At 42.4% G+C, this 27,746-nt stretch overlaps 1 protein-coding gene across 2 annotated transcripts in view; it reads left to right on the plus strand.

The window, feature by feature from the left end:
* LOC126088131 (ejaculatory bulb-specific protein 3-like) overlaps positions 1-27,746 on the plus strand; it is a 94,156-nt gene that overhangs the window by 11,816 nt on the left and 54,594 nt on the right. Inside the window, exon 2 of one of the 2 annotated variants that reach the window (XM_049906247.1) lies at positions 6,995-7,350. The exons of the other annotated variant lie outside the window; for it this stretch is intronic. Within the exon in view, the coding sequence (XP_049762204.1) occupies positions 6,995-7,191 (197 nt within the window). The 3' untranslated portion in view covers positions 7,192-7,350. Of the gene's footprint in view, positions 1-6,994; positions 7,351-27,746 lie in introns of those variants that run through there. 2 annotated transcript variants of the gene reach the window in all.

The following is a 27,746-nucleotide window of genomic DNA, read 5'->3' on the forward strand; positions in this document are numbered from 1 at the left end:
TTAACAGATTATTGCACAGTAGAGTAATAATGCAACAGATAAACAATTAAATACAATATAGAAACAGTTTTAAGTTTGAATAGAATATTTTGTACTAGTTACATGACCACGTTGTATCTAGGAACATCTTTTTTAGTTTTGGAAAACCTTGCAATTCCGGAGTGATTTTTGTAATTTTAGAAAAATACTGCATCACAGCTGGAAAGCCCGCGGAAGAAACGGAGAAGTCACATTGTGCCCATTTCTCATGGGAGTCAATTTAATCTTTCAAGATTACAAAAAATTCATAAAACGCTTCAATTGAGCGTAACCAACATAATCAAGGTGCCACATTTGGCGACTATGCAGGATGAACGTTAGAAGAAATAACAACTTCAATTATATGATAAAAGAGATACAACACGCAAAGCAAGTACATGTTTACCACGAAAGGAACGTGGTAAGTCTATCACTTATGGGTTGGCTTTCGTCCCTTTTTTTTAACATTGGAAGTTATTTTTTTTGTCGTGGATTTTGGCTTATTATGTGGTAGATTGGAATAGAAATTTCTTACATCTTTACCACACAACTGTTTAAGTTCTTGAATGCTGCGTATTGTGCCATATGGTATTGGCAGGAGCTCTGAAAATATACTCTTAGAATTAGTAATTTGCAGAACTGTCGTGTTTCCCTTAGACAAGAGTTTCATACTGTAAAACACTTACTATTACATGCTCTATGAGGCTACAAGAAAATATCAGTGTCCTGCGATTGATACTCAAGTTGCACGTCTAATTGTAGACCAAGAGAATGCACCGAATCTACTGATGTCCTTGATCCACTGTAAGGAATCACTTATTTAAACAGCTTACCTTCCTTCAAAACCAGAGTTTCTCAGAGCGGTCGTGTCTTGAAACGATACTTCAATTTGTACGAAGGTCTTCAAATCTCATAAAATTTCTTCTTGAACTGGAATGACTTTTTAACGCCTTGGATTTACTCTTACTGTTTGAAAAGTATTAAATCAGTCTTTTGGTAATGTTGCAATAACTTCCTGTTTTATCAAATCAAAGTTTTTATAGCATTCCACGTAAGAGCTCCCTCTTGCAGAAATATTGTTTTGACACTGTCTAAACTCTTAACGGTACGAACAAGGTAATGAAGCTGTAAATACCGTATAGGTCTTAATTGTGTCCTGAGCAAGAATCGGAATGATACAGCAACCCATACCCTTGGGTCAAGGATTTTACCCACATAACTGTGCAAAAAACTGCCAACTTCATTGACACTTTATTTTCCTCTCTTTCAGCATAAATATGAAATACTGCAACACTGCTGGACATTTGATGAAGTTTAAAACTGCAAAACGGTAAATTCAGGAAATGAAATGAAGATCTGTTAGCAAATAAGATTTTCTTTCATGGTATCATTTCGTTTGTTTCATTCAATGTGCAGTCTCTTGCTCTGGAATAGTCATGACTAGGCCTTCGACGACCAATTAATGTCACAGAAATGGAGCCGGATTCAATAGAAAGATCGATAACTGCAGTTACCTAAAAAATTTAAATTCTTGATAAGCTATCCCTTCGTGGGGTTTTATTTGTTTGAAATATTGGAACAATGAGCATTTGAAGTATCTGACTAAGTAAAGAGACGTTCCTCTAAGGTCCTTACGACGATTAATTAACAGATGGCTTCTCACCTTTATCCTAGACGATCCACACATTTTAAAGATCCGAAAAGCTTATAACGTTCTTTCCGTCACCAGTAGAAGTAATACATCTTACGTATCGACGACTTTCCCCTTTATTTGAAAGTCATTTCAACTGCCTTGTAGTACCGACTGCCGGCCATATACTCATTTTCGAATTCAGATTCTTTATTCAGATTCTTTATTCACCATTGAACACCTGAGGTGGAATAGGCAATTTACATGGATATCATATAACATTTTCCTTGAATAGTACCTTAAAGCTAAATGAGCATTGCAAATAGTGCCCATAGATGATAACATAAACCATAACATAAGCTAAATACATTAAGTGACATCACATAATGAAATCCTTAAAAGTTAATGTCGATTAATTTTATATCCATAAATTCTGTTATATTGTAAAAAGGATTGATTAGTAACCAATTTAGTAGTTTGCTCCTGAAGCTACTTATGTGAGCCGACCGAGAGGAAAATGGGAGTTTATTAAATAATTTTAGACTATTAGTTAGATGGGAATTCCCTGTTCTCGTCAGCCTGTGTCTAGGTATGTCTAATTTTGATTTGCCTCTGTTATTATGGTGGTGTATGTTTTCCCTCATTTCAAAAATTAAACTGACTTACCCGTTTTTTCCGTGAGTTCTTCACATAAAATGAATACAATCATTTAAGAATAGAATAATAAAATATATTGAACTGGTTGGAGGAGAAAGTCTGAGAAGGGTTCCAGGGTACTCTACTCTCCCCTACACGTGTCATCACCTGGACACCCAATCAACCCATCCTGTATCTCTCAGTAACCTGCCTACTTACGACAACGATGTGCGGTAGATTCACTTTATAATTTTAACTTGCAACATCATTTTATAACGTCATGTTAAAAGTTCTTCGAGTTTCTTTTTTTCCTTTTTTACCATTATCCTAATGATAACTATCATACAATGCTATGCTATTGCCGTAGGCTTTCGCGATAGTTTTCGTGAAACCCAGACCAATATCTGACGTTAGTAGCGTTCTTATATGATGAAGCCATTCATCGCTGAAGCAAATGACTTTTGATTATTCTCTGTTTTGTTCATACTGTTTAGAGAGAATTATTATACAGCGTTCTCCTACGGTTTCTTCCTCAAATTCAGCGCTAAACACTCCTTGTTTTCCGCCCGACTACTCTTCCTCACCTTAAACGTAGTTTCTTTTAAAGTTAACTCTTATTCTATACATTCAACGTAAGTCCTTTTCCGTTTCCGTTTATTTCTGTCGGGATGGCTATGTCTTCTCCAACTCTTTGCATCTGTATTTGCTCCGAGGTTTCATTCCTTTTCTGAAATTAGCTACAATGTGTTTAACTGTTTCACGCATCGTTAGAGATAGGATGGGAGTAGTAATGCATCTTTCTTAGCCTTCCAGTTTGATTTTGTAAATATGCAGATACCTCGCCCATCTTTTTATTTGAAATTCATTCGTCTCAGGCTGCCGAAACAGTTTCCAACATTTTCGTGGGCTTTCGCGACCGGAATCACATTCAGTAAAGTTCTTGTAGACTGTACAAATGGTTCAAATGGCTCTGAGCACTATGCGACTTGACTTCTGAGGTCATCAGTCGCCTGGAACTTAGAACTAATTAAACCTAACTAACCTAAGGATATCACACACATCCATGACCGAGGCAGGATTCGAACCTGTGACCGTAGCGGTCGCTCGGTTCCACATTGTAGCGCCTAGAACCGCACGACCACTCCGGTCGGCTAGACTGTACAGGGTAGTCGTTGGTATTTTTACAATATCACACAGACTACAGCGCGTCAGGGTTTTATTTCGGCCTTAACCTCGTAAATTCTCGGCTGGGTCGGAGATTTTATCCGCTCAGTGTGTTGCCCTTGTCATCATCATTTCATCCCCATCGACACGGAAGCCACCGAAATGACGTCAACTCGAAAGACTTGCACCAGGTGAACGGTCTACCCGACGGGAGGCCCTAGCCACACGGAATTTTCATTCATAATACTCAACCAGGTGCTGAATGGATATATTTATCAAATGGATGATTTTAATAAGTGGTTCTGAAGCATTATGCTCGAGTGTCGTATACAACAGTGTTAGGTGATACACTCTGTGGGTCGTTTAAGGAAATGGACTCACATTCGGAATCAGCAAAATTAAGAATCCCGTCTGGCCATTCAGATTTAGTCATTCCGTAATTTACGTAAGTGGCCGGATCGGCAGATTTTCTGTGCTATCCTTTTTACTTATAGTTCGTCCGTAATGCTTTACAATGCATTTAATGGAAAGCATAAAACCTCAAAGACCAGACAAAGATTTTTCCGCTTTCCTTCCCTACAATGGGATTTTCAGTCAAATATGAGATGAACTAGTAGTGTGACCTAGGGAGTCCCAATTTGGAATTTCCGGTTCCAACATTTGCCCTGTAACTTACTAAAACCGCCTGAAAATGTTAGTTATACATATGTAAGAGACAAAATATATGTAAATCCAGTGCAAGTGTAATGTATTTATTTTTGTGTATGCAGAGGAAAGTCGACGATCTTCTCGGCGTGTGTGCACTAGCTTACCAACTTCTGCTTAACTCTGTCACATGTAGTTGACTGCGTAAGCGAAAGGCAAGTAATGATGTTCACTGAAGCGAAGTTAACTTCTCTGTTAGAGTTTATACGGATCTGATGAAACGGTCTGGTTATAGCAAGAGTTTATCGGAAGCAACGGATCGTCTTATATAATTGAAAATATAGACAACTCGTCAATTTTTTTTGTTAATAGTTTGCGAATAGAGAACACATAATCGGTCAACATCAATTCCAACAATTTTGCTTGGAGTTATGGAAATTGTGTTGTGCTCACAAATCACTTCTTTTTTGGGTGAGCGAGCAATTCCTTTGTATGAATCATCAGCGAATCCACCAACATCGATGCTGTCAATCTGGGAACACTAATTTCCTTCCAGAGCCTCAGAAGGCAATGGGAACCGAACCGATACCATATTTACTAATTTCCAAGTAGAACTCTATTAAGATCCGTTGCGCCGTCTCGAAAACCAAATCATGCTTAAGTAATGACAGACGAGTACAATTATGTCAAAATAGGAAGCATAAGAAAAGGAAATGTTGTTCTTGAACAGGTTGTTGGAAGGATTACTGAACGAGGGAAAGCCTAAGTACCTGGCGCTAGACTTATCGTAATGTTCAAAACATCTACTTCGTAAGCTCTCTATCAACACGCTTAGAAGTAATTAAAAAACTGGAGAATCCCTTCTGTTGCACGTAAATAGTCGGGCAAACATCAGTTTCTGACTCATATGCTTGATAGCCACGTGACAACCTATGTGAGAGGTGCTTTAGGAGGTAATGTACAAGCCGACCCCTTTCCTAAGAAAGAACTGAGTAGTGTCCTCCTTTGCAACCTCAAGAATAGAAGTTCTCGCTTCAGTGCATTCCTTTCGGACTGGAACTACATGAGAAGACAGCTTTTTTTCTGGAAATAACTTCCTTCGTTCTACAGTCACGTGTTATTCTTTACGCAAGGACAGCTGCGCGGAATAGCCGTGCGGTCTTGGGCGCCTTGCCACGGTTTGCGCGGCTCCCCTCGTCGGAGGTTCGTATCCTCCCTTGGGCATGGGTGTGTGTGTTGTCCTTAGCGTAAGTTATTTTAAGTTATATTAAGTAGTGCGTAAGCCTAGGGACCGAGGACCTCAGAAGTTTGGTCCCATATGAACTTACCACAAAATTTCGCGCAAGGACATGTGGAGTATAACTCACCTTCATCCTGTTTCTTCGTGCTTAACAGATTTTAATTATACAGGTACGCGCTTAAAATATAATCATAAACATGATGATTGTGCAGTGCCTCTCATCCACTCGTTTTTTTATTCATATGGTTGCTGTTATTCCTGAAACAATTGCAGACGTCCATTCTAAATTTTTGGCTTCGTGCAAGTAACGTATCCAAAGCTCAAAGTTGTTAATGTAAGTGACATTTAAAAGTAGTTAATAACATTCCTATGCTAGGTGCTCGAAAATACTTAGCAAAAATAAAAAATAATCAAGTTCTGTAAAGATGGAATACCAGTTATTTATGAGTACAATTACGGAAACTTTCCTGACGGTATATCGAAATGAAATACTGTAGACTGTTAAGAGATGCCAAATTAAGGATTGTAGTGAATAACTTTCGTGAAGTATTGTTCCCAATTACAGCTTTGAATATTATATATACAGCAAGCTTTATACTGAAGGGCGTTATGCTATTTTATACGTCTCTTATATTTACATAAACGTCTTAATGTCAATATTTACGCGCTTAAATCACGAATAACGAAAATAAAAAAAAAATCGTAGTCTGCTATGAGGAGTCCTTGATAAATATCATGTTGTTGTTGTTGTTGTTGTTGTTGTTGAGGTATTCAATCCAGTGACTGGTTTGAGGAAAATCTCCATTCTTATTTAATCTATGCAAGATTTTTCATCTCCGAATAGCTATTACAACTCACATCCATTTAAAACTGCTACACCATGTATAGAGAAAATTCGGAATACGATACGTAAGTTTTGCATGTGTAATTTCTAGAACTCCTCCTTTATGAGCATCAACATGTACTCACATACACTAATTCTCCGTCAAACGTTATTCACAACTTCTCATGACAGTACCGAAGAAATTTCGAAATGCTATAAATATGTGGTCGTTATTTTCTTGTTGAATCCAGATAAGTTGCTGCAGTGGCCACTGGAAAGGAAACAAGCTGTCTTCCGCTTATTTTGATAAATTATTTGATAACGTTCTGCCGTTATAATATGTAATTGTTAACTGCTGTCAGCAATTCATGGACAAAATCAGTATATTGTAGTGACTTGGTTACTCCTAGTCGTTTGAATGTGTGGAACGAAATAAACTAACGGGCTACTTAATTTTTAAACTGCTACAAAACTCCCTGTTCATTGTTATGTAACGTAATGAGAGATTTAGAATTGTGGCAGTTATCGATAACACAAATGTAACTAACGCTTTCTTATTGAGGCAGAAAGTTCGGAGGGCAATGAATGCAAATTTAAATTACAGTACCTGACTTTACACTGATTTCTTGTCTAACATTTTTAAATGAATTTCACTGTTTGTTGAATATGTAAAAGGTATCATATTCTTGCTGTCTTTCCCATGAAGGAAAACATGAAAAGAAATATATATTGTGCAAAGAGTTTATCAGCTCTTCAGACTGTAGTTTCATCTACACATGTGTATAGCAGTACTATGATATTATTAAAATGGTGATGTGAACTTTTTCTTTTAACGTAGGCTTGGCTGAGGAGACAGTAAAAAATAACTGCGCCGGCTGTACCGAACCTCAGAAAGCGGATATTTTGAAGTTCATGGTGTACATCAGCAACGAGAAACCAGAGTACGTGCCGAAGATGAATTCCAAGTACGACCCTACAGGAGAATTCCGCGCCAAGCACGGAGACGCCTACAGGGCTAAGGGTGTCAAGTTTTAAAATTCGTAGAAGCACCTAGGCACCATTAATGCCATCAAGATTCATACTGGAATTGTACATGTAATGTGTCTCTCTATGTAAACATTGATAAAATTTTGAATATTCTAACGTAGAAAATACTTGTAATTTTTTGCTTTCAATAAATTCTTTTCCTTTTCATTAAGCCTCAGACTGTGTGCACAAGGCGTGTCAAGTGGAATACCGGTTTTAACCATTTGCAAATAACATAACGCTGAGCTACAGTAAAACTTATAACTTACAGATAAACCGAGTTACATACTGAGACCTTTAGAAATAAACGAAAATAAACCACATTAACGTGATATATTCCAAGTGAAATGTTCGGAGCAAAGATAAATCTGAAAACAGCACCATACTTGGTAGATTGTTGCTATACAGTACAGACCCGATGGAATTCAGTTAAGGAACTTTAGCCTTCATTAACTCATGTGAGATCGGGTCTCTATGTGTAATGTACTTCTTGCAAGCAAAACTAATATGGTTTATCATCACTCGGGGAACTACTGTCGTAACCGCCACACGGAAAATCAAACATATTTTGTACCGATTGGTTGAGAAATCGATGTGGGTGACTCTAGTCGTAACAATAGCGGATATGCATTTTTATGGCAGTTAAAGGAACAAACCATGGCTGTGACGAGACTGTAGGCTGGATATCTGTGCAGTATAATGATGTTCAAAACTTATTGACGAAACTAACTTTCACTTTTGTGTCACAATCAGGTAACATAATTCGCTGAAACATGGACCACACACAGAAAGCCGGCCGGAGTGGCCGTGCGGTTCTATGCGCTACAGTCTGGAACCGAGCGACCGCTACTGTCGCATGTTCGAATCCTGCCTCGGGCATGGATGTGTGAGATGTCCTTAGGTTAGTTAGGTTTAATTAATTCTAAGTTCTAGGCGACTGATGACCTCAGAAGCTAAGTCGCATAGTGCTCAGAGCCATTTGAACCATATGAACACACAGAAAAACAGCTACCCTGTAGTACAGAAGTAACTAAGAAAAGCGCAATGATACGAACAGAAATGGCGGTTTTATTAAAAGACTGTAATTACACTAAAGTGACGACAGTTCATGTTGATTCTTGCACATTACAAAAGACTGGACACGGTTATTTATAGGGTGTGTGGTCCCCACGGACGGTAGTTCATGTTAGACAACATGCCCCAATCTGGCCACGGCGTTGGTAACTTCTTGTGGCAGGGTGCTCCATTCCTGCACCAGTGCAGCTTATAACTACTGGATGGCCTTTGGTTCATGTGAATGTCCTGCAATACATCCCCCCAACGTATCACAAACGAACTGCATAGATTTTCAGTCGGGGGGCACGGGCAAGCCAGTCCACTAAACGAATATTCTGTCGTTACAAGAGCTGCTCCACCTACGCTGTTCGATGTGGTGGTGTATTTTCATCCACAAAAATTAAGAGGCCTAGACCACCACTGAAAAGATACAATTACGTGGAGGGCCACAGTGTTTCAAGAACGTTGACTGGTGAGTGTATCCTGTTCAAAGCTTTGGAACTCACTACGACCGTACAACATTATGTCTCGCAAGTCCGCAGCACAATAACCGCCAAAACATGATGTTCGACAGTTCTCCTGGTTGAATTACGTGTTCCCATCTCTCACCATACGACGGTGCGTCCAGCATTGTCGAAAATGGTCATGTTCGTTTTGAAGGTGTTGCATGGTTTACCGACCTCCAAACATTTGGTCAGGGTGCAATTGCACTGTAATCCTCTCCCGTGTACGGTTTTTCAGGGGTTCATATAGCCCTGACATGGAACAAGGCATATGAAGGAATTCTCGGGACGAGAAGACGTTCGGCGTCTGGCCTGGCCTGCCCGTTACCACGACTTAAAATGGTTCAAATGGCTCTGAGCACTATGGTACTTGACATCTGTGGTCCTCAGTCCCCTAGAACTTAGAACTATTTAAACTTAACTAACCTAAGGACATCACACACATCCATGCCCGAGGCAGGATTCGAACCTGCGACCGTAGTCCCACGACTTAAATCCGATTGATCACATGTGGGAAGCCTTGGGGAGATGTACTGTAGCACGCCCACATGCGCGAAGACCAACTAGCAGTTGTTAACCACGCCACGCATTATCACAAGAACTCCTTACCAACCTCGTGGCCGCAACGGATCACGTTACAGAGAACGCATTGCTGTGCACGGTGACCACACACTCTACTAAGATCCCTGTCCCGCCTTTGTAATCTACAGAGGACCATAATAATTCGTGGTGACTTCAGTGTAATTATTGCCTTTGTATAAATGTTTCATTTCAGTTCGTATCGTTGCGTATTTCTTTCAGTTACCTTCTGTACTACAGTTACGTTCTGTGCTACGGTGTAGCTATTTTTTTATGTACAGTCCAAGTTTCATCGTGCTATATTACTTGATCCTGACACATTACACAGAAGCTAGTTTTTTCCTTATGTTTTACACCTCAGCGTACCGTCTCTGGGAACAATATGTGAACTTCTAATCTTCAGACAATACAAACAGTGCTCTTTTCCTGATAACGTGTTTAAATTTTGCTAATGGGACTTAAATAATCGTTTTTCATTAGAGAGGCTATCATATCTTCATTCCCTTCAACACTACAGTATTTTTTACCTAAAGGAGCACGATGATCGTGCTTCACTTAAAACACACCCCCAATACGCCTCTCGGATTTTCAAATTAGGGATCCACCTTCGTAGATGTGAGGTGGATTCGTCCATCGTAACTGCAAATAGTCTGAGATAACTAGTAATGGCACATACTCACACTAAAAATCATCACACTAGAATATCGACAGTAAGGATGTGATGGCCACATCTGACTTTTAGCGTGAGTAATGACTGATATACAATACAAGCTACATTCATCACACTGGGTTAAGATGCACGTTACTCTCATGGATTCTGTTATTGCAGTATGTACGGAATTCAGGTAACCGTTTGCTAACTGAAAGAACTGTTTGGGCTAGTCCCTCTGTAACCTGACAATTTAATATCTTTGTTCTGATATCCAGGAATATTTCATGAGTTTCAATCAAACAGCACTGACGGACCGTATTTTTACTGCACCTAGCTTAAACTGAGGCTACGCTACTGTGGCCTATCCATTTTGTCAAACTGTATGATATTGCAATTACCGAAAAAAACCGTACCTGCATCTAATTTTAAATCTGTACACAACCAAAAATCTTGTGGGATGGCTCCCCATAAAACTGAAGTGATCCATCATATGACGTTTACTGCCTGATCACACGAAATTATTAAAGCCTATGTGTAGCGTCTGTGTGAAGTTTTATCAAATTTTAAGCAAGAAAGGGGTTGTGTACTTTTATAGGCATACAGCATACATGTGCACAGATTATCATTATCCTGGAAAAGTATATGTGAGTATGGTGCTAGCTTTTAATTTGTGCGTGATACAGAAGCCTACTGCCGACTACTGCTTTGTGAATAAGGACAACCATCAGCTGTTGAATGAAATGACGATAGTGAAAATTTGGGCTGCTTCGGACTCAAACGCGGATTTCTCACGTATTGCGAGCGGTATCAGTGCACGCCTCACGGCCAGACCCAATTTTCCTTATGTCGTCAACTATGTATCTACGACCTGTACTCGTACATCCATTATGTATATTTCCGTACAGGTGAGACTTTCTTATTGAAAGTCGCTTGCCCAGTATCGGCAAATATATACGCTAGTACATCACGCATCGCTGACGACATATGGAAGTTTGGGCCTGGCTGTACCTCGTGCACGGACGGCCAAACTGTAAGGCGACCGCTCGCGATAAGCATGAACTCGCTTTCGAGTCCTATTCCGACACATCTTAGTGTTGTCGCTCTTCCATTCTACAGTGGATGGCTGTCTTTATTCGCAAATTGCGAATTCATGTATTTCATAACATGCATGCATGTCCAAAGGAACTTCGCATCGTAATGAGAATAACACAAGCACTACAATGTCGTACTGCTGGATGTGTTCGTGTTTCTTCATTGTATTTTACGCGGGTAAATGAAGCAGTCGTTCCATATGCACAGTCTCTTGCTATCCTGGTACAGGACTTCCGAGGAAAATTTCGTATTCACTATGTGATTGTCTGAGTAATGATAGTAATCAAATGAAGTACATTCCTGATTTCTGACGATCATAGTATTTTGGAAATTTCTATCTGCTTCTACTTTATGGTCAAAAATAAGAGAGAGAGAGATTTATGTGGTCGGTCACCAAAAGCTTATATTCCATCCTACTTCTGCATAAAATAACGAAATACTTTTTACCTCACAGAACTTGAAAGTGTTCCTCGCAATCAGTCCTCGCGTTTTGTAGTGGCTACTGCTCTGGACTCTCGTGGTTCCCTATGTCAAAATCCTGAATTTAGTTTTCCGTAGTTGCTCTAAATCTCTTCAATCTAATGTATGGACAAATTGATTCGGTAATGGTAAGGTCGATTTTTCCCCTTTTGTCCTTCTAGAACTAACCCTGTTCTCGTAGGGAAACTATGGTATTAAACTTTTGGAGACTAGTAATTTTAATTTTTTATTTTTTTGTGGTTTCTGTATCATTAGTACGCTAGAATTCTAAAACAGATATAACATATTCAGCAGACGTTGTTCCATCAGGCCAACAAGTGTATACAATAAAGAGTCGAAGAAACTGGTACACCTGCCTAACGTCGTGTAGGGCCCCCGCGAGCACGCAGAAGTACGGCAACATAACGTGGCATGGACTCGACTAATGTCTGAAGAAATGCGTGAGGGAACTAAAACCATGAGTCTTGTAGAGCTGTCCATAAATCCGTTAGAGTAAGAGAGGGTGGAGATCTCTTCTGAACAACACGTTGCAAGGCATCCCAGATATGCTCAAGAAGAAGTTTTTAAACTCAGAGGAGTGTTCCTGGAGTCACTCTATTGCAATTCTAGACGTGACGTGTCGCGTTGTCCTGCTGCAATTGCCCAAGTCCGTTGGAATGCACAATGGACATGAATGGCCGCAGGTGATCAGACATGATGCTTACGTACGTGTCACCTGTCACAGTCGTATCTAGACGTATCATGGGTTCCCACATCACTCCAACTGCAGACGCCCCATACCATTACAGAGCCTCCACCAGTTGAACAGTCCCTCGCTGAAATGCAGGGCCCATGGATTCATGCGGTTGTCTCCATACCCGTACGAGTCCATCCGTTCTATACAATTTTAAATAAGACACGTCCGACCAGGCAACATGTTTCCACTCATTAACAGTCTAATGTCGGTGTTGATGGGCCCAGGCGAGGCATAAAGGCCGGCCGGGGTGGCCGAGCGGTTCTAGGCACTACAGTCTGGGACTGCGCGACCGCTACGGTCGCAGTTTCGAATCCTGCCTCGGGCATGGATGTGTGTGATGTCATTAGGTTAGTTAGGTTTAAGTAGTTCTAGGTTCTAGGGGACTGATGACCTTAGAAGTTAAGTCCCATAGTGCTCAGAGCCATTTTTGATAGAGATGGGCAAAACTGTTCTTTTCAGAGATTGGATCAGAACTGTTCACTCCCTGAAATGAATTAGCTCTTTTTCATGACTCACCACTCATTTACAATAGAAAATAAATGGAAGGCACATTGCCCTTTAAACTCGGTTTATTCCAGTACTATACCTGTATTTTGATCTTATTTGATCCTATTTTGAAGTAACACAGATAATGAGTAAGAATTATGTAGTGTTTATTGAAATTTCCACGATATGACAAAGTTTTTGATTATTGATTTATTTTGCACTATCGTGGTTTTTTGGGTGATCGGAAAATGTTGTAACTTGAGATTTACATTAACAATATATTTGGCTACAATGTATTAAAATTTCATTATCCTCATACAAATACATCGCAAGCCATATATTTTTAAAGTGAACGTTTCCTTCCGAAGACGCCTAAAATCGCAAAATCCGTACCAGAATAAGAAAAAAAATATAAATTTGACTGTAAAACGAAAGTGCTGCATATAGCCTTACGCAGAATAAAACAAGGAAAATATTGGTGTATCACATTTTGCGATACGTTTATCAGTTTGCTCGTAATTAAAGCGTAAATTCGAGTGTCCATAATAATAATCCTAAGTAAGAGGAGTCATCAGGAACCTAATCTAATCAGTTTAAACAAATAAAAATAAAATAAAAACAATTGATGTATACATAACATAATAATGTAATATACATAGCAGTATTACTACGAAGAACAATAACCAGTGGGGACGAACTCCGATGCAGAGGCGCTGAGTCGAGCTGGTCGAGCCGCGACCTGTATTACTGCATGAGCTGAGACCGCAGAGACCAGAGTGACACCTGAGTCGCTTTGCTCAACGCTCTGGCTAGAGTCGAGACGGTGGGGTGAGCGCTGAGCGGGCGAGTTCCGAGGATGGGGGGAGCGGTGAACTCACCCGCTCCGAGACAAATCGTCCGTTCCCTTGCGAGCAGGTTTTTGCAAGTAGTTCCTATGTTATCCGCTAAGTGGCTCTCTGTCCTGTTGCTCGCATCAACTGCCCAGAGGGCAGGACGTGCTACGGAAACGATCGCCGACAGAGTGCGATGCGAAGTTAAGCTGCGCCAGACACTGCACACGGTAGACGACGCACAGAGACGGCACAGCATATGTGAAACACAAAATCCAATGGGGCACTGCACAATGCAGGCAGCCAAGGTAGAAGCAGGGCAGAGGCCGGCGCTGGCTGTGTTGTGTGGCGTGCACTGTGCTCTGACCAGCAGAGGCGCTGCTGATATGCTCCGTCTCTCTCTCTCTCTCTCTCTCTCTCTCTCTCTCTCTCTCTCTGCCATGGGAAACGTTTGGAGCTACCGTCCTTTTTTTCTGAATCACTGATTGTTCACTCCTTTGAAAGATTCAACTCTATGAATTAGTTCAAGAGCGGATCCCCCATCTCTAATTTTTGAGGCGTAAAGTTTCGTGTCAGCAATAGGCCTTCAGTTCCGAAAGCGCATATCGATGATGTTTCGTTAAATGGTTCGTACGTTGACACTTGTTAGTGGCCCAGCATTGAAATCTGCAGAAATTAGCGGAAGGGTTGCACTTCTGTCACAGTGAACGATCCTCTTCAGTCGTCGTTACTCCCTTTCTTGCAGGTTCCTTTTCCGGTCGCAGCGATGTCGCAGATTTGACGTTTTACCGAGTTCCTGATATTCACGGTACACTCGTGAAACGGTCGTACGGAAAAATCTTCCCTTCATCGCTACCTCGGAGTCCCTGTGTCCCATCGCTCGTGTGCCGACTATAACACCACTTTCAGACTCACTTAAATCTCGAAAACCTGCCATTTTAACAACGGTAACCGATCTAACATCTGCCCCAGACACTTGTCTTGTATAGGCGTTGCCGACCGCAGCGCCATATGCTACCAACCTTTGTATTTCAAGACGCATGCGTATACAGGTTTCTGTGGCGCTTCACTGTAATATTTGAGGAATGTTGCGAAGCTGCGGCTTCATTGGCCTACATTAATTAGATAATAACATGTTCAAGATTTCCTGAGGCTGTTGGATCGCTGAACAGAGTCATGAAAGTCACGCACATAGTTCCACTCCGTACGAAAAATTCCACCTAATGAAACCACGAATAATATGAAATGCTGGTACCATGAGTACAGGTTTATTACAAATGATTGAAGCGATTTCACAGCTCTACAATAACTTTATTATTTGAGATATTTTCACAATGCTTTGGACACACATACAAAACCTCAAAAAGTTTTTTTAGGCTTTCACAAATGTTTGATATGTGCCCCTTTAGTGATTCGGCAGACATCAAGCCGATAATCAAGTTCCCCCCACACTCGGCGCAGCATGTCCCCATCAATGAGTTCGAAAGCATCGTTGATGCGAGCTCGCAGTTCTGGCACATTTCTTGGTAGAGGAGGTTTAAACACTGAATCTTTCACATAACCCCACAGAAAGAAATCGCATGGGGTTAAGTCGGGAGAGCGTGGAGGCCATGACATGAATTGCTGATCATGATCTCCACCACGACCGATCCATCGGTTTTCCAATCTCCTGTTTAAGAAATGCCGAACATCATGATGGAAGTGCGGTGGAGCACCATCCTGTTGAAAGATGAAGTCGGCGCTGTCGGTCTCCAGTTGTGGCATGAGCCCATTTTCCGCGGGCTACGCGTGAAACTTGCCCACACGCGTTCAACCGTTTCTTCCCTCACTGCAGGCCGACCCGTTGATTTCCCCTTACAGGGGCATCCAGAAGCTTTAAACTGCGCATACCATCGCCAAATGGAGTTAGCAGTCGGTGGATCTTTGTTGAACTTCGTCCTGAAGTGTCGTTGCACTGTTATGACTGACTGATGTGAGTGCATTTCAAGCACGACATACACTTTCTCGGCTCCTGTCGCCATTTTGTCTCACTGCGCTCTCGAGCGCTCTGGCGGCAGAAACCTGAAGTGCGGCTTCAGCCGAACAAAACTTCATGAGTTTTTCTACGTATCTGTAGTGTGTCGTGACCATATGTCAATGAATGGAGCTACAGTGAATTTATGAAATCGCTTCAATCATTTGTAATAGCCCTGTATATGTTGTATAAAAATTGCGCTTACAAAAACTATTTTATTTGCGTGCTCATAATAATATCCTACTTACCTTTCATCATATGAGAATACTTTCATAAATATTTTATTGCATTATCAGATGATAAGATTCTTTGGAAGACAGCTGCTTAGAGCGCCATGCAGTCGATAGAACGTTACACAAATTAGACGCAATCAGACAAATCGTACAGCAATGAATTACACAATAATCTACAGTAATATACGGACAGACGCCATGCCCAAGAGAATTAGAGACAATAAGTGAAAGATATCGGAGGTCTACGTACCAAAACATTAAAAGGTAGCCGCAAGAAGACGATTCAGTGGTATATGAGGAGACGTCAGCCCCCTAAGGCAGCAGAGGCTTGGAGCCAGAGAACGAGAAAAATTTTATTCCATGTACAGTCATGGACAGGCTGGTCGTGGGCACAATGCGGTTCTCGGCTGCAGTGAAAGCAGACATCATCAGAAGCGAAGGAGCTGCCGGAACAACGATGGAAGGGGAGGCCTACGGGGTGCTTTGGAAGTATTGGAGAAGGCGCAGATTGTCACATGAAAGAACAGCTTCGAATAAAAACTTTTTTGGCGAATACGTATGATAATTTCGTCGTTGAAATTATAGCAGGACTGCAATGAAAATTGTAACATATTTTCATTGGATCGATGAAGAACCTGAACTGATCAATCGGATGTATTGACAAGCTAAACACAAGAAGAGAGAGCATGCTAGGGCGGCACTTCACAGCGAAATTGGTGAACATATACACTGACGTGACAAAAGTCATGGGATAGTGATATGCACATATACAGAATGAGATACTACCACGTACACAAGGTATAAAAAGAAGGTGATTTAGCGGAGCTGTCATTTGTTCTCAGGTGATTCAAGTGAAAGATTTCCGACTTGATTACGGTCTCACGACAGTAAATGACAGACATTGAACGCATGGGACATTCCACTTCGCAAATCGTTTGGGAATTCAATATTCAGAGATCCACACTGTCACAAGTGTGCTGAGAATACCAAATTTCAGGCATTACCTCTCACTACGGACAACGCAGTGGCCGACGGCCTTCACTTAACGACCAAGTGCAGTGGCGTTTGCGTAGAGTTGTCAGTGCTAACAGACAAGCAACGCTGCTTGAAATAACCACAGAAATCAACGTCGGACGTACGAAGAACGTGCCCGTTTGCACAGGGTGGCAATATTTGGCGTTAGTTGGCTACTGCAACAGACTAAGATCCTGACATTACATGAAACGCCTCTCCTTGACTCGTGACCATGTCGATTGGATCGTAGACCACTGAAAAACCGTGGTCTGGTCAGATAAGTCCTTATTTCATACTGTAAGAACTGATGTTAGGGATAGAGTGTGTCTCAGACCCCACGAAGCCATGCACTGAAGATGTAAACAAGGCTCTGTGCAAGCTGGTAGTTTACATGGAATGGACTGTGTCCTCCAGTCTGTTGACTGGAAATGGTTATGTTCGGCTACTTGGAGACCATTTGAAGCCATACGTGGACTTCCTGTTACACACACAACTATGGAACTTTTGTGGATGTCAGTGCGTCATGTCATCGGGCTATAGTGGTTCGCAATTGCTTTGAAAAACATTTCGGACATTTCGTGCGATTGATGTGGCCACTAATACAGACCGACATGACTCTATCAAAAAATTTTCGGACATAATGGAGAGCTCAACTCCAGCGCAAAATCTGCATTGGGAACACTTTCGGGGACAGCTAAAGTATTTCTGCAGCAATCGTGTGGAGTCCAGAATGAAATTTTCAATCTGCAGCGGAGTTTGCGCTGATATGAAACTTCCTGGCAGATTAAAACTGTGTGACGGACCGAGACTCGAACTCGGGACCTTTGTTGAGTCCAAGCTATGTCGAGTTTTTGTACTACACAGAACAAAAGGTGATCCGTTGGTGGAAATAGGAGGTATCAAAATGGTTCAAATGGCTCAAAGCACTATGGGATTAGACATCTGAGGTCATCAGTCCCCTAGATTTAGGACTACTTAGACCTAACTAACCTAAGGACATCACACACATCCATGCCAAAGGCAAGATTCGACCCTGCGAACGTAGCAGCAGCGCGGTTCCGGACCGAAGCGCCTAGAACCTCTCAGTCACAGAGGTCAGCTTAGGAAGTATCCCATGACTTTTGTCAGTCAGTGTTTTCAATTCTAGATTTATGGTTAGACAAATCAGCTCCGAGAAAGCTAAACTCTCAGCTTCTGATCGTTATCCCCGTGAAACGAGACCTCCACCTCTGGCTGCTGCGTAGACACACGTACCACCAGTAGCACAAACACGGCGCAGCCGCCTTTGACCGCAACCTCACCGCTCTGACATTGTACCAAACATGCGGATTTACGAGTTCCCACCATGAGCACGCCATACACACATCCCTGCTACGACACGCTCTAATGCTTTACTGTCACAGTATACCTTCCAATGTTCCATTTTTCTCTTAGTAGTTGTAACTAAAGCAATTCCGTGAGACTTTTGTTGACAAAGGGCTTATTTCGTTAGTAGTGACGGAAAGGCGTTAAACATTTTGCGACAGTCATTTGAAAATGGTAACCTATTTTAATAGTCGTGGTCCAAACCTCTTCTGTTAATGAAAACAAATATTTGTGACGTTGTCTATTTACATCCCTGAAGCTGGCAAAGCTAATTATTTTGTCACTAGTAACTTCTATATTTCACACTCAAGTCCAGTTACATGGCAATAGAAAAAAATAAAAATAATCCTCACATAACTGGGGCACAGTGGCTCCGCCGTAAATGCCATCACTAGAATGCTCGTTGTGACATACGCGGAAAAACCAACATGACAGTACAGTACCTTTCTCTCAGTAAATAGCACAGATATTACTTTCTACAAAACCTTTAAAAACGTGTCTCGGTGTATGTAAATATCTCCGTTTGTAGTATAGACGGAGGTGTGAGATAGCGATACGCACATATACAAACAGCGGCAGTGTCGCGTACACTAGGTATGAAAGGGCAGTGCTCTGGCGCACCGGAAATTTCTACTCACGTGGAAATGTTCCCCACATGCTTGCGACCGTACGACGGCACTTATCAGACTTGAACCATAACGGTAATTGGAGCTAGACGCATGGGGCATTCCATCCCCAAAACCGTTAAGGAATTCAGTATGGCGAGTTCCACAGTGTCAAAAGTGTGCCAAGAAGATCGAATTTCAGACATTGTGTCTCACCACGGACAACGCAGCGGCCAATGGGCTTCACTTAACGACCGAGAGCAGCGGCGTCTCAGTACATCAGACAAGCAACACTGCTTGAAATATTCACAGAAATCAACGTCTTATGTACGACGAACGCGCACAGTGCACGTGCACAGTGTGGCAAAATTTGGTGTAATGGGTTATGACAGCAGGCAACAGACGGGAGTGCCTTTGCTAACATCATGACATCACCTGCAGCGCCTCTCCTTGACTCGTGACCCTATCGGTTGAACCCTAAACCACAGGAAAACCGTGGCTTGGTCAGATGAGTTCTAATTTCATTTGGTAAGAGCTGATAGTAGCAATCAGGTGTGGTGCATACCGCACAAAGCCATGCACTCAAGTTGTAAACAGGGCTCTGTGCAAGCTGATGACCTGATCGTAGTAGTGTCAGCCAACTCGAGAGCAACAAACTTGAGATAAGAGGTACGCAACTTCTTCAGAAAATGAAAAATTGGTGCACAGAAAATAAACTAAAAATAGCGCACAACAAAACTGCGTATTTAGTGCTCAAAGGGACTCTACACAGAAACCCAATTGTAAAATTAGACAATACTAGCATACAGAGGAAGCAAGCCACACTACATCTAGGGCTGCATCTCGACGAAAAATAGACTTCCAACGATCATATCAAACCGACAAGTGACAAAGCCTCCAAAATCATGCACAAAAGGGAAAGATCAACACAATTCAGTACAAATTACTTATTAGGACGATAAGAACTTACCGCATTGCGATATTTCAATCCATCGCATGCTTCGTCGCAAGTGCTTGGATTCACAGAGTGAACGTACAGGTTGACAAGGCAATTGCAAGACTAGGTCAACGTAGTATACTCCTGAGAATAAGCGGAGATTTCAGCACTACATCGCTAGAGGCACTGTGCGTTGTAATGGGGACCTGTCCTATAGACAGCACTTAACTGGCTTAAGGGGGACAGGCTCGAGAAAGTTGACGAAATTACAGGCACCAAAATTATAAACAAAACACGAATGAAACAATGGCGGGTTCAAACACGGTAGAGAGAGTGGGAGTTCCGACAAAGGAATTCGAGTGCACTATTCAAATGTGTGTGAATTCCTAAGGGATCAAACTGCTGAGATCATAGGCCCCTACACTTACATTCTACTTAAACTAACTTAAATTAACATATGCTAAGAACAACACTCACACCCATGCCCGAGGGAGGACTCGAACCTCCGGTGGGAGGGGTCGCGCAATCCAACATGGCGCCTTAAATCGCGTGGCCACTCCACACGGCCCGACTCACTCTTTCCTGACGAACGCGACGGATTACAACTAAAACATGTCGACCTAAGCTGGGGGATGGTCCATTTCCTGATAGGCCATGGGCCGTAGCTGGTATACTTAAACCGCATGGGACTAACTGACGATGAAATATGCATTTGCGGAGAGACTGGGACACCAGAACATACCACACTGCTATGCGACGTGCTAGGACACGTAAGATCTATGCAGAACGACAGAGACATCACAAGAATAACACGTAACACCGGTGACTCGAACACAATAAATAGCATAGCCGATATTGTATCGAACACACTGCATGCAGAATACAAGCGCCAAAACCCATATGGAAGATGGTTTAGACAAGCACAAACAGCACAACAAACCACATGGCAGGATACAAGCATGATCACAGATTCCGAAATAGAGAAAGAAACCAATGTACTAAATGAACATGAATCAAAAGGGATCATCAAGTAAGGGACCCAAACCAAACCGACGCCACATACAAAGGTTAAAGTAATAAGGTAACGCCGCTTGAGAGGAGAAAGCTCGAAGAACTTTTATTCCGAGGCTCCTCTCCCCAACGACACAATGCATGTTGTTTGAAGTATACTGTATACAAGCAGTAATGAATTATTCTTCTTAATATGTGTGACAGAAGTATATTGTCTACTTTATGTAAAACTAAAATCAATGAATTTTATATATCAAATGTATTTTCTGTATAAAATATGTATAAAACTGAAAATGTTATGTATTGACTTATTTAAGGAATACTACACTCAAGTATCAATGAAAAATATTCTATTTCTACTAAAAATTTATAACCATAAGAGTATTCTAAAGCTAAAAATTCATGTATTCCATGTATCAAATGTCCAACCAGTTTTTTAATCTGTATACCAGGTGTATGTATCTAAAGCATCACACAGAATACGCGACAACTACCAACAAAAAAGTAAACAAACAACTACAGAATATCATATAGTGTACTGACATGCAACACTCCAAGCCATACATCAATACACACAAACACAATAAACATTCATAAACACAAACCATTTCAGATGAGAATAGCTCGAGGTTCTACCGAGACCTTCTCACCTGAAATAGGTAGCAATAGGCTGTTATCAACCAACAAGCTACTTAGACTGTATTACACAAACGTAGTAATCCCTTCCCTCTACATATTGCAACTTATTTTCACCACACTTATTCTGTTACATATTTATGTTTTGCCAATTGTGTTCTACAAATTATATTCTCCTCAACTAGGAAGAAACAAATTATATAAAACGACATTAACAATTGTTAACCATTACATTCTCTGTAACCTTAGAAAAATTTCTATATATAATGTCCTTTATATTATTTTAAAAAAGAATTAACAATTGTAAACCGATAAGATAGTAATAATAAGAAGTCTTTGCTATTAGATTTAGAAGCATTCGATCCATCTTATATTTCAAGGTGGTGGATTATTCTGTTCTGTTAATGAAAAAAATAAATGACAAATAAATAAATAAATGTCAGAATACTGAATTCTCTAACGATTTCTGAAATGGAACATCCCACGGGTCTAGCTCCAACTACCATTCCGTGTTAAAAGTCCGTTACTTCCCATCGGAAACCTCTCCACGTGAATTACTTGACTATAAATGACACCTAGACCATCCTACCTTAGTAGGGGAAGCGGGCTGCGCCAAAAAGACGACGTGGACACCTTCCGCCAAGCACTGCGGGAAGCCAACGAAGACGCCATCACCGCGCTCAAATCCGCCACGGCGGAGGAGAGTGCGGCTCTGAGAGCGGAACTAGACAGGACACGTCAGGAGGGTACTCAACTAAGGTTCGCCCTGTACCTCGCTTCCCGCACGACACCGGATGTGGCACCGACCCACACCAGTACGGGGGTAGACGCGGCAACACAAACGAGCGCCTCCCTGGCCGAAGCGGCAACGCAGGTTGCTAGGGAGGTGGTCATGCAGTCGGGGAAAACCGCCGACAACAATTAGACGGCGCCCTCGGAAGCAGTCGTCACTCCTGTCTCTGCGGAAACTCAGACGACACAGGAAATGCCGATGGAAACCGAGGCAGAAGAAGAAGACGAGCCGTTCGAGTGCCTCACCCTCCCCAACAAGAACTGCGTGAGGGACGTGCTCATCAAGATCGCAGATTCCTTGCGCGACGGTAGCTACCCCCATCATGGCAATCCATACCCTTTCACAGTAAACAACATCCCTCCCCTACCTCATAAGACGTATCCATTCCACTGGGGGTGCGAATCCTTAAATCAGAAGATCCACGGGAGGGAAATCGTCAGGCGTGCAGATCTGGAGCTGATAAACAAGCACCCCATCTTCGCCGACGAGGACTAGCGGTACATGACTGACCAAGAAGTCCTGTACATCCAGCAACAGACGCCGCCAGTGGACTTCTCCCGCCTGAAGAAGATAGAATTTGGGCAGCCAGGAAGCAGCAAGAAAAAGAAGAATAAGAAGCCGCCGGAAGCATCCGGCAGATAACTCTTACATCAACAGAAACCAGAGGCTAATCCAAAACGAGAAGAAAAACATTCCCAACAGAGAGGATTTCAGGAGGAACAGCTTAATCAAGCTTAAACTCCTTCACCTCGGGCCAAGGCAGGCCCGTCAATATGGAGAGTGAGTGAGTGACACCTAGACCAATATACCACCCTTTTATACACTATACTACGGTCATCTATATATGTGCACATTGCTATCCCACGACGTTTATCACCACATTGTACATTTTGTGCTGCGACCCCGAGCGCCGCGATGGAGTCTATAGGACGAAGTGCACAACCAGAGAGGGCAGAGGACGGAGTAGTGCATGCTAAGGAGTAAACAAACTGGTACAATAGATTGGAAAAAGTAGTGCCATCTGGTGATGGAACGAGTAACGTGAGACCAGCAAGCCCGGTCGTCCACAATTTGAGTTAGTAATTTACATAAAAAAAGAAAATATGAGAAATAAGTTGCATGAAAAGCATTAAGAGTTAATTGTGAGTGGTAAAGGAACACATCGAAACAGGCGCAGTACAGATCTATATTAAAACTCCTAACTGGGAGCCGGTGATTGATGATGGGTATGTAATAGTCCGGAACCGGTCGTGATCTAAGCAATGAAAAATTAAAAAATCTTACAACTGAAGCGATATTTCCATCTCCACCTCTGTTTATTGGCTTTGGACCCGATTTTTAATTCAGTAGTATCAATTGGGCTGGTTTGGTTACGCATGGATAAATGCATTACTCTTAGTCGATACCAGCTAGACGTTTTTTTCTTAAATTTATTTCTCCATCTTTCATCCATACCCACTTGTTCTACAATATCAACTAATGGAAAAGCTTATCTCTCTGCTCCAGTTAAGACTGTGCTTGTTAATGTATGCTGAAACAGAACCACGTGAATGAGGTGAAGTTTAATTGTTTTCTGTTTTCAGTTAAATTTTCCTGTTTGCATTTGGTGAGTATTAGTAAGTGCTACCTTCAGAGAAACTGTTCAGTTGCTAAATAAAAAAAAAATACTCTTCACTTTTTAGCTTTTATTAAAGTTTCTCAGAATTATTAAAAACGCTCTAAGGAAATACATTAATATTTGCACTACTGTTTTTAGAAATAAAATGTCTTTTTGTGCTACACGTTGTTTTTTGGAATCTGGCCCCTTACCACCTCCAGCTCCTCGCTGCTACAGAATTTCAGTGTTAACAACATTCACTCTCACCAACGTGTACAGAGTTCAAATTATACGAAAATAATTTATTAAAAATTCATCCTTTGTTCTTCCTGCACCATTGGATGTGACCACGAGGACTTATTTAATAATCAGATGAACCGGATAAACAAGTGAGAACTTCGCATTCGTTCAGTGATTCCTTTTTTTCACACACAGGCCGAAGGTGAGTGAATCAATAGCTGACAAAATTTCTTGGTTCTCATCTGTTGCTAGCAACAGGTCCGACTCAGGAAGCTCTCCACGAGGTAGCTGATGGCAGCTCCTTACGATTTGTATATTTAGTGACTGTTTCTGAAAAGCACGTCATATATGAGTGACACATTGCTCTTATAAGAGCTAAATATATAACTTCATGTGATAAACGAAATCCTGCCGTTTACGACCTCCATAAGCAATTATTCAGGTGGGTATCTAGCAGAAACTCCGTGGAAACTGAAAAACGAGTCTGTAATAAAATACTGTAGATTTCAGTTAGATTACGTAAGTATAGTTACTGACGATGGAAGAAGACTGATGACGAAAGAGAAGAGAACTTGTTTTTCTAGGTGTCTCAGAATCGAGGCACGCGGATACTGAACCAGGACACTTTGTACAAAGTAAATCATTAACATCTAGCACAGAAAACAACACGCAGACATTCAAGTAAACAGCTTTAGTCAGCAGCATCTGCTGAGAATGGAAACAAAGTATTGATACCGATAGTAGTGATTTAGCCACTGTCTTATTTTTCCTCTTGTTCATCATCATCATCATCATCATCATCATCATCATCATTATAAAATATTGGGAACGACCATTAAGAGTCTCTCTCAGGCGCCGAGACCACTTAGGCGTTTGGGATAACAAAGATCCACAGAACCGACTCTCCTCTTCACCCCACTGTCAACACCATTGAGTCACCAACTGGCAGCACATCTGGACAACCTCTTTCCACAGCATGTGTGACGCTATATGCAGCACATTGAGGGCTCCTATGATTTTATCAACAACATTAAACATCTGCGTCTTGGACAAGGTGATTTAATGGTCAATTTTGATGTCGTCTCCCTATTTACGGGTGCGTTCTAAAAGACAATAAATTAATAAAAAAACATTTTCCCGTGTGCCTGTACAGATCTCCTCTCCCAGTTATTTGATAGAACAATTTTGGCTTTGTTTAAACACAGAATGACATCATCGCATTTTCTAGATTAAGGGGAGTATTTCAATCAGTTGGTCGGCGTAGTGATGGGAAGCCTGTTAGCTCCATCTGAAGCCAACCCTTTTTATGGAGAAGTTTGAAGACATCGCTTTGGACAGGGCCCCAGCTAAGCCCAGTTACTGGCCCCACGGATTTGGACAGTGGGAGATTTCTTAGATCACCTCAATGGCATTCACAACCACGCCAGGTTCACGATGGAGGTAGGATAGATGGAGCATTGCTCTTCTTTGACGTTCTCGTTCACCGAAAAAACAGCGGGCACATCAGCCTCAGTTTCTATAGGAACCGCACACACATGGATCGGTATCTGTAAGCCTTCGACGAGCACCATCCGGCACATAAACGTGGCGTTCTGGGCACGTTCGTCCTTCGTGCTAAAGTCGTCTGAGACGCTGAAAAACCTGCCACTAGAAGTAAGCCAGCTCCAGAGAGATTTCCGCGAAAATTACTGCAATCACACCCAGGTATCACCGGCTATTTCTGGTAAGACGCCTACATAAAGAAACTGTCGTTTTTATCTTTCTGTTGCCGCCTCTTGAAGAGAGACAACATTTCATAAGTTGTCAGATCCCCAACAAAAATAAGACAGTTCATGAGGCGTGTGAAGGATGATCTAGGGCCAAGAACGCATGGAGACTTCGAGATACCGTGCCAGTGTGGCCGCTGCTACGTCGGCCAAACAGTACACACCGTGGAGCAACGCCGGTTGGAACACCTGAAGTGCTGACGCCTACGCTACCCTGGAAAATCAGCCGTGGCGGAGCGCACCTTAAAAAATCGATACCGGATTTTGTTCGACACATCAGTTTTTATGGGAACGAATCGAGATTATGATGGTGTTATAAAAAAGTTGTACAAGTAAAATATCTGAAAACACCATCAATAAGGACGGTGGTTTCCAGCTCAGCACAGCCTGGGATCCGGCGAGGCTGAAGCCGGCGCGATGGACGCGGAACAAGATCATCACCGTATTTGGCGAGGCAGAGAGCAATAACGGCGTCACAGCTAGCAGCGCGGCGATACAGCGTCGAGGCCACGGCTACACGGCACTCATGTGCCACTTGGCAATATCCGAAGAGAGCTTGGTGGAAGGCTCGTAGGATTTAATCACCTGCTGAGGCTAGGAGCGCGAGGAAATTATTTTATTCCTTAGATATTGCTGGAAGAATGCGTCTAAAGATTTTCTTGCCTCACAGTCTTCAGCGATGTGTAATGGCACAGTTTCAAGAAAGGCGCTAAAACTTTATAATTATAAGGGACAACCAAACGAGATCTCGACATATTGAGAAAAACAATTACTTCAAAATTAATCGCCATAACTGTTAAAAAATTTACCACACTGTGAGACAACACGGTCAATGCCTTCACAGAAAAATGTTTGCAGTTGCCTATAGAGCCACGATTCTACCCAGGCCTGTACCTTTTCGTCGACGACCACAAAAATATAGAAATCGCTCCGGGAGAAATTGGTACAGTAGGAGGATGTTTAAGGGCTTCCCACCGACACTTCTTCAGCGTAGTCAAAACAACCTTGGCACATGTGGGCCCGCCAGTTCCAGATTGGACCCCATTCGGATCTCTGGGAGAGGACGGTTATGCGCAGGTCTCTAAGAAAAACATTGGACAACGAAGGTAATGGTAACATTCTGTTTAGTCTTAACATGAAAAATTAGAAGTATTATACACTCCTGGAAATGGAAAAAAGAACACATTGACAACGGTGTGTCAGACCCACCATACTTGCTCCGGACACTGCGAGAGGGCTGTACAAGCAATGATCACACGCACGGCACAGCGCACACCAGGAACCGCGGTGTTGGCCGTCGAAGGGCGCTAGCTGCGCAGCATTTGTGCACCGCCGCCGTCAGTGTCAGCCAGTTTGCCGTGGCATACGGAGCTCCATCGCAGTCTTTAACACTGGTAGCATGCCGCGACAGCGTGGACGTGAACCGTATGTGCAGTTGACGGACTTTGAGCGAGGGCGTATAGTGGGCATGCGGGAGGCCGGGTGGACGTACCGCCGAATTGCTCAACACGTGGGGCGTGAGGTCTCCACAGTACATCGATGTTGTCGCCAGTGGTCGGCGGAAGGTGCACGTGCCCGTCGACCTGGGACCGGACCGCAGCGACGCACGGATGCACGCCAAGACCGTAGGATCCTACGCAGTGCCGTAGGGGACCGCACCGCCACTTCCCAGCAAATTAGGGACACTGTTGCTCCTGGGGTATCGGCGAGAACCATTCGCAACCGTCTCCATGAAGCTGGGCTACGGTCCCGCACACCGTTAGGCCGTCTTCCGCTCACGCCCCAACATCGTGCAGCCCGCCTCCAGTGGTGTCGCGACAGGCGTGAATGGAGGGACGAATGGAGACGTGTCGTCTTCAGCGATGAGAGTCGCTTCTGCCTTGGTGCCAATGATGGTCGTATGCGTGTTTGGCGCCGTGCAGGTGAGCGCCACAATCAG

The sequence above is a fragment of the Schistocerca cancellata genome, chromosome 6 (genome assembly GCF_023864275.1).
Source record: "Schistocerca cancellata isolate TAMUIC-IGC-003103 chromosome 6, iqSchCanc2.1, whole genome shotgun sequence".
In the NCBI taxonomy this organism is placed as follows: Eukaryota; Metazoa; Arthropoda; class Insecta; order Orthoptera; family Acrididae; genus Schistocerca; species Schistocerca cancellata.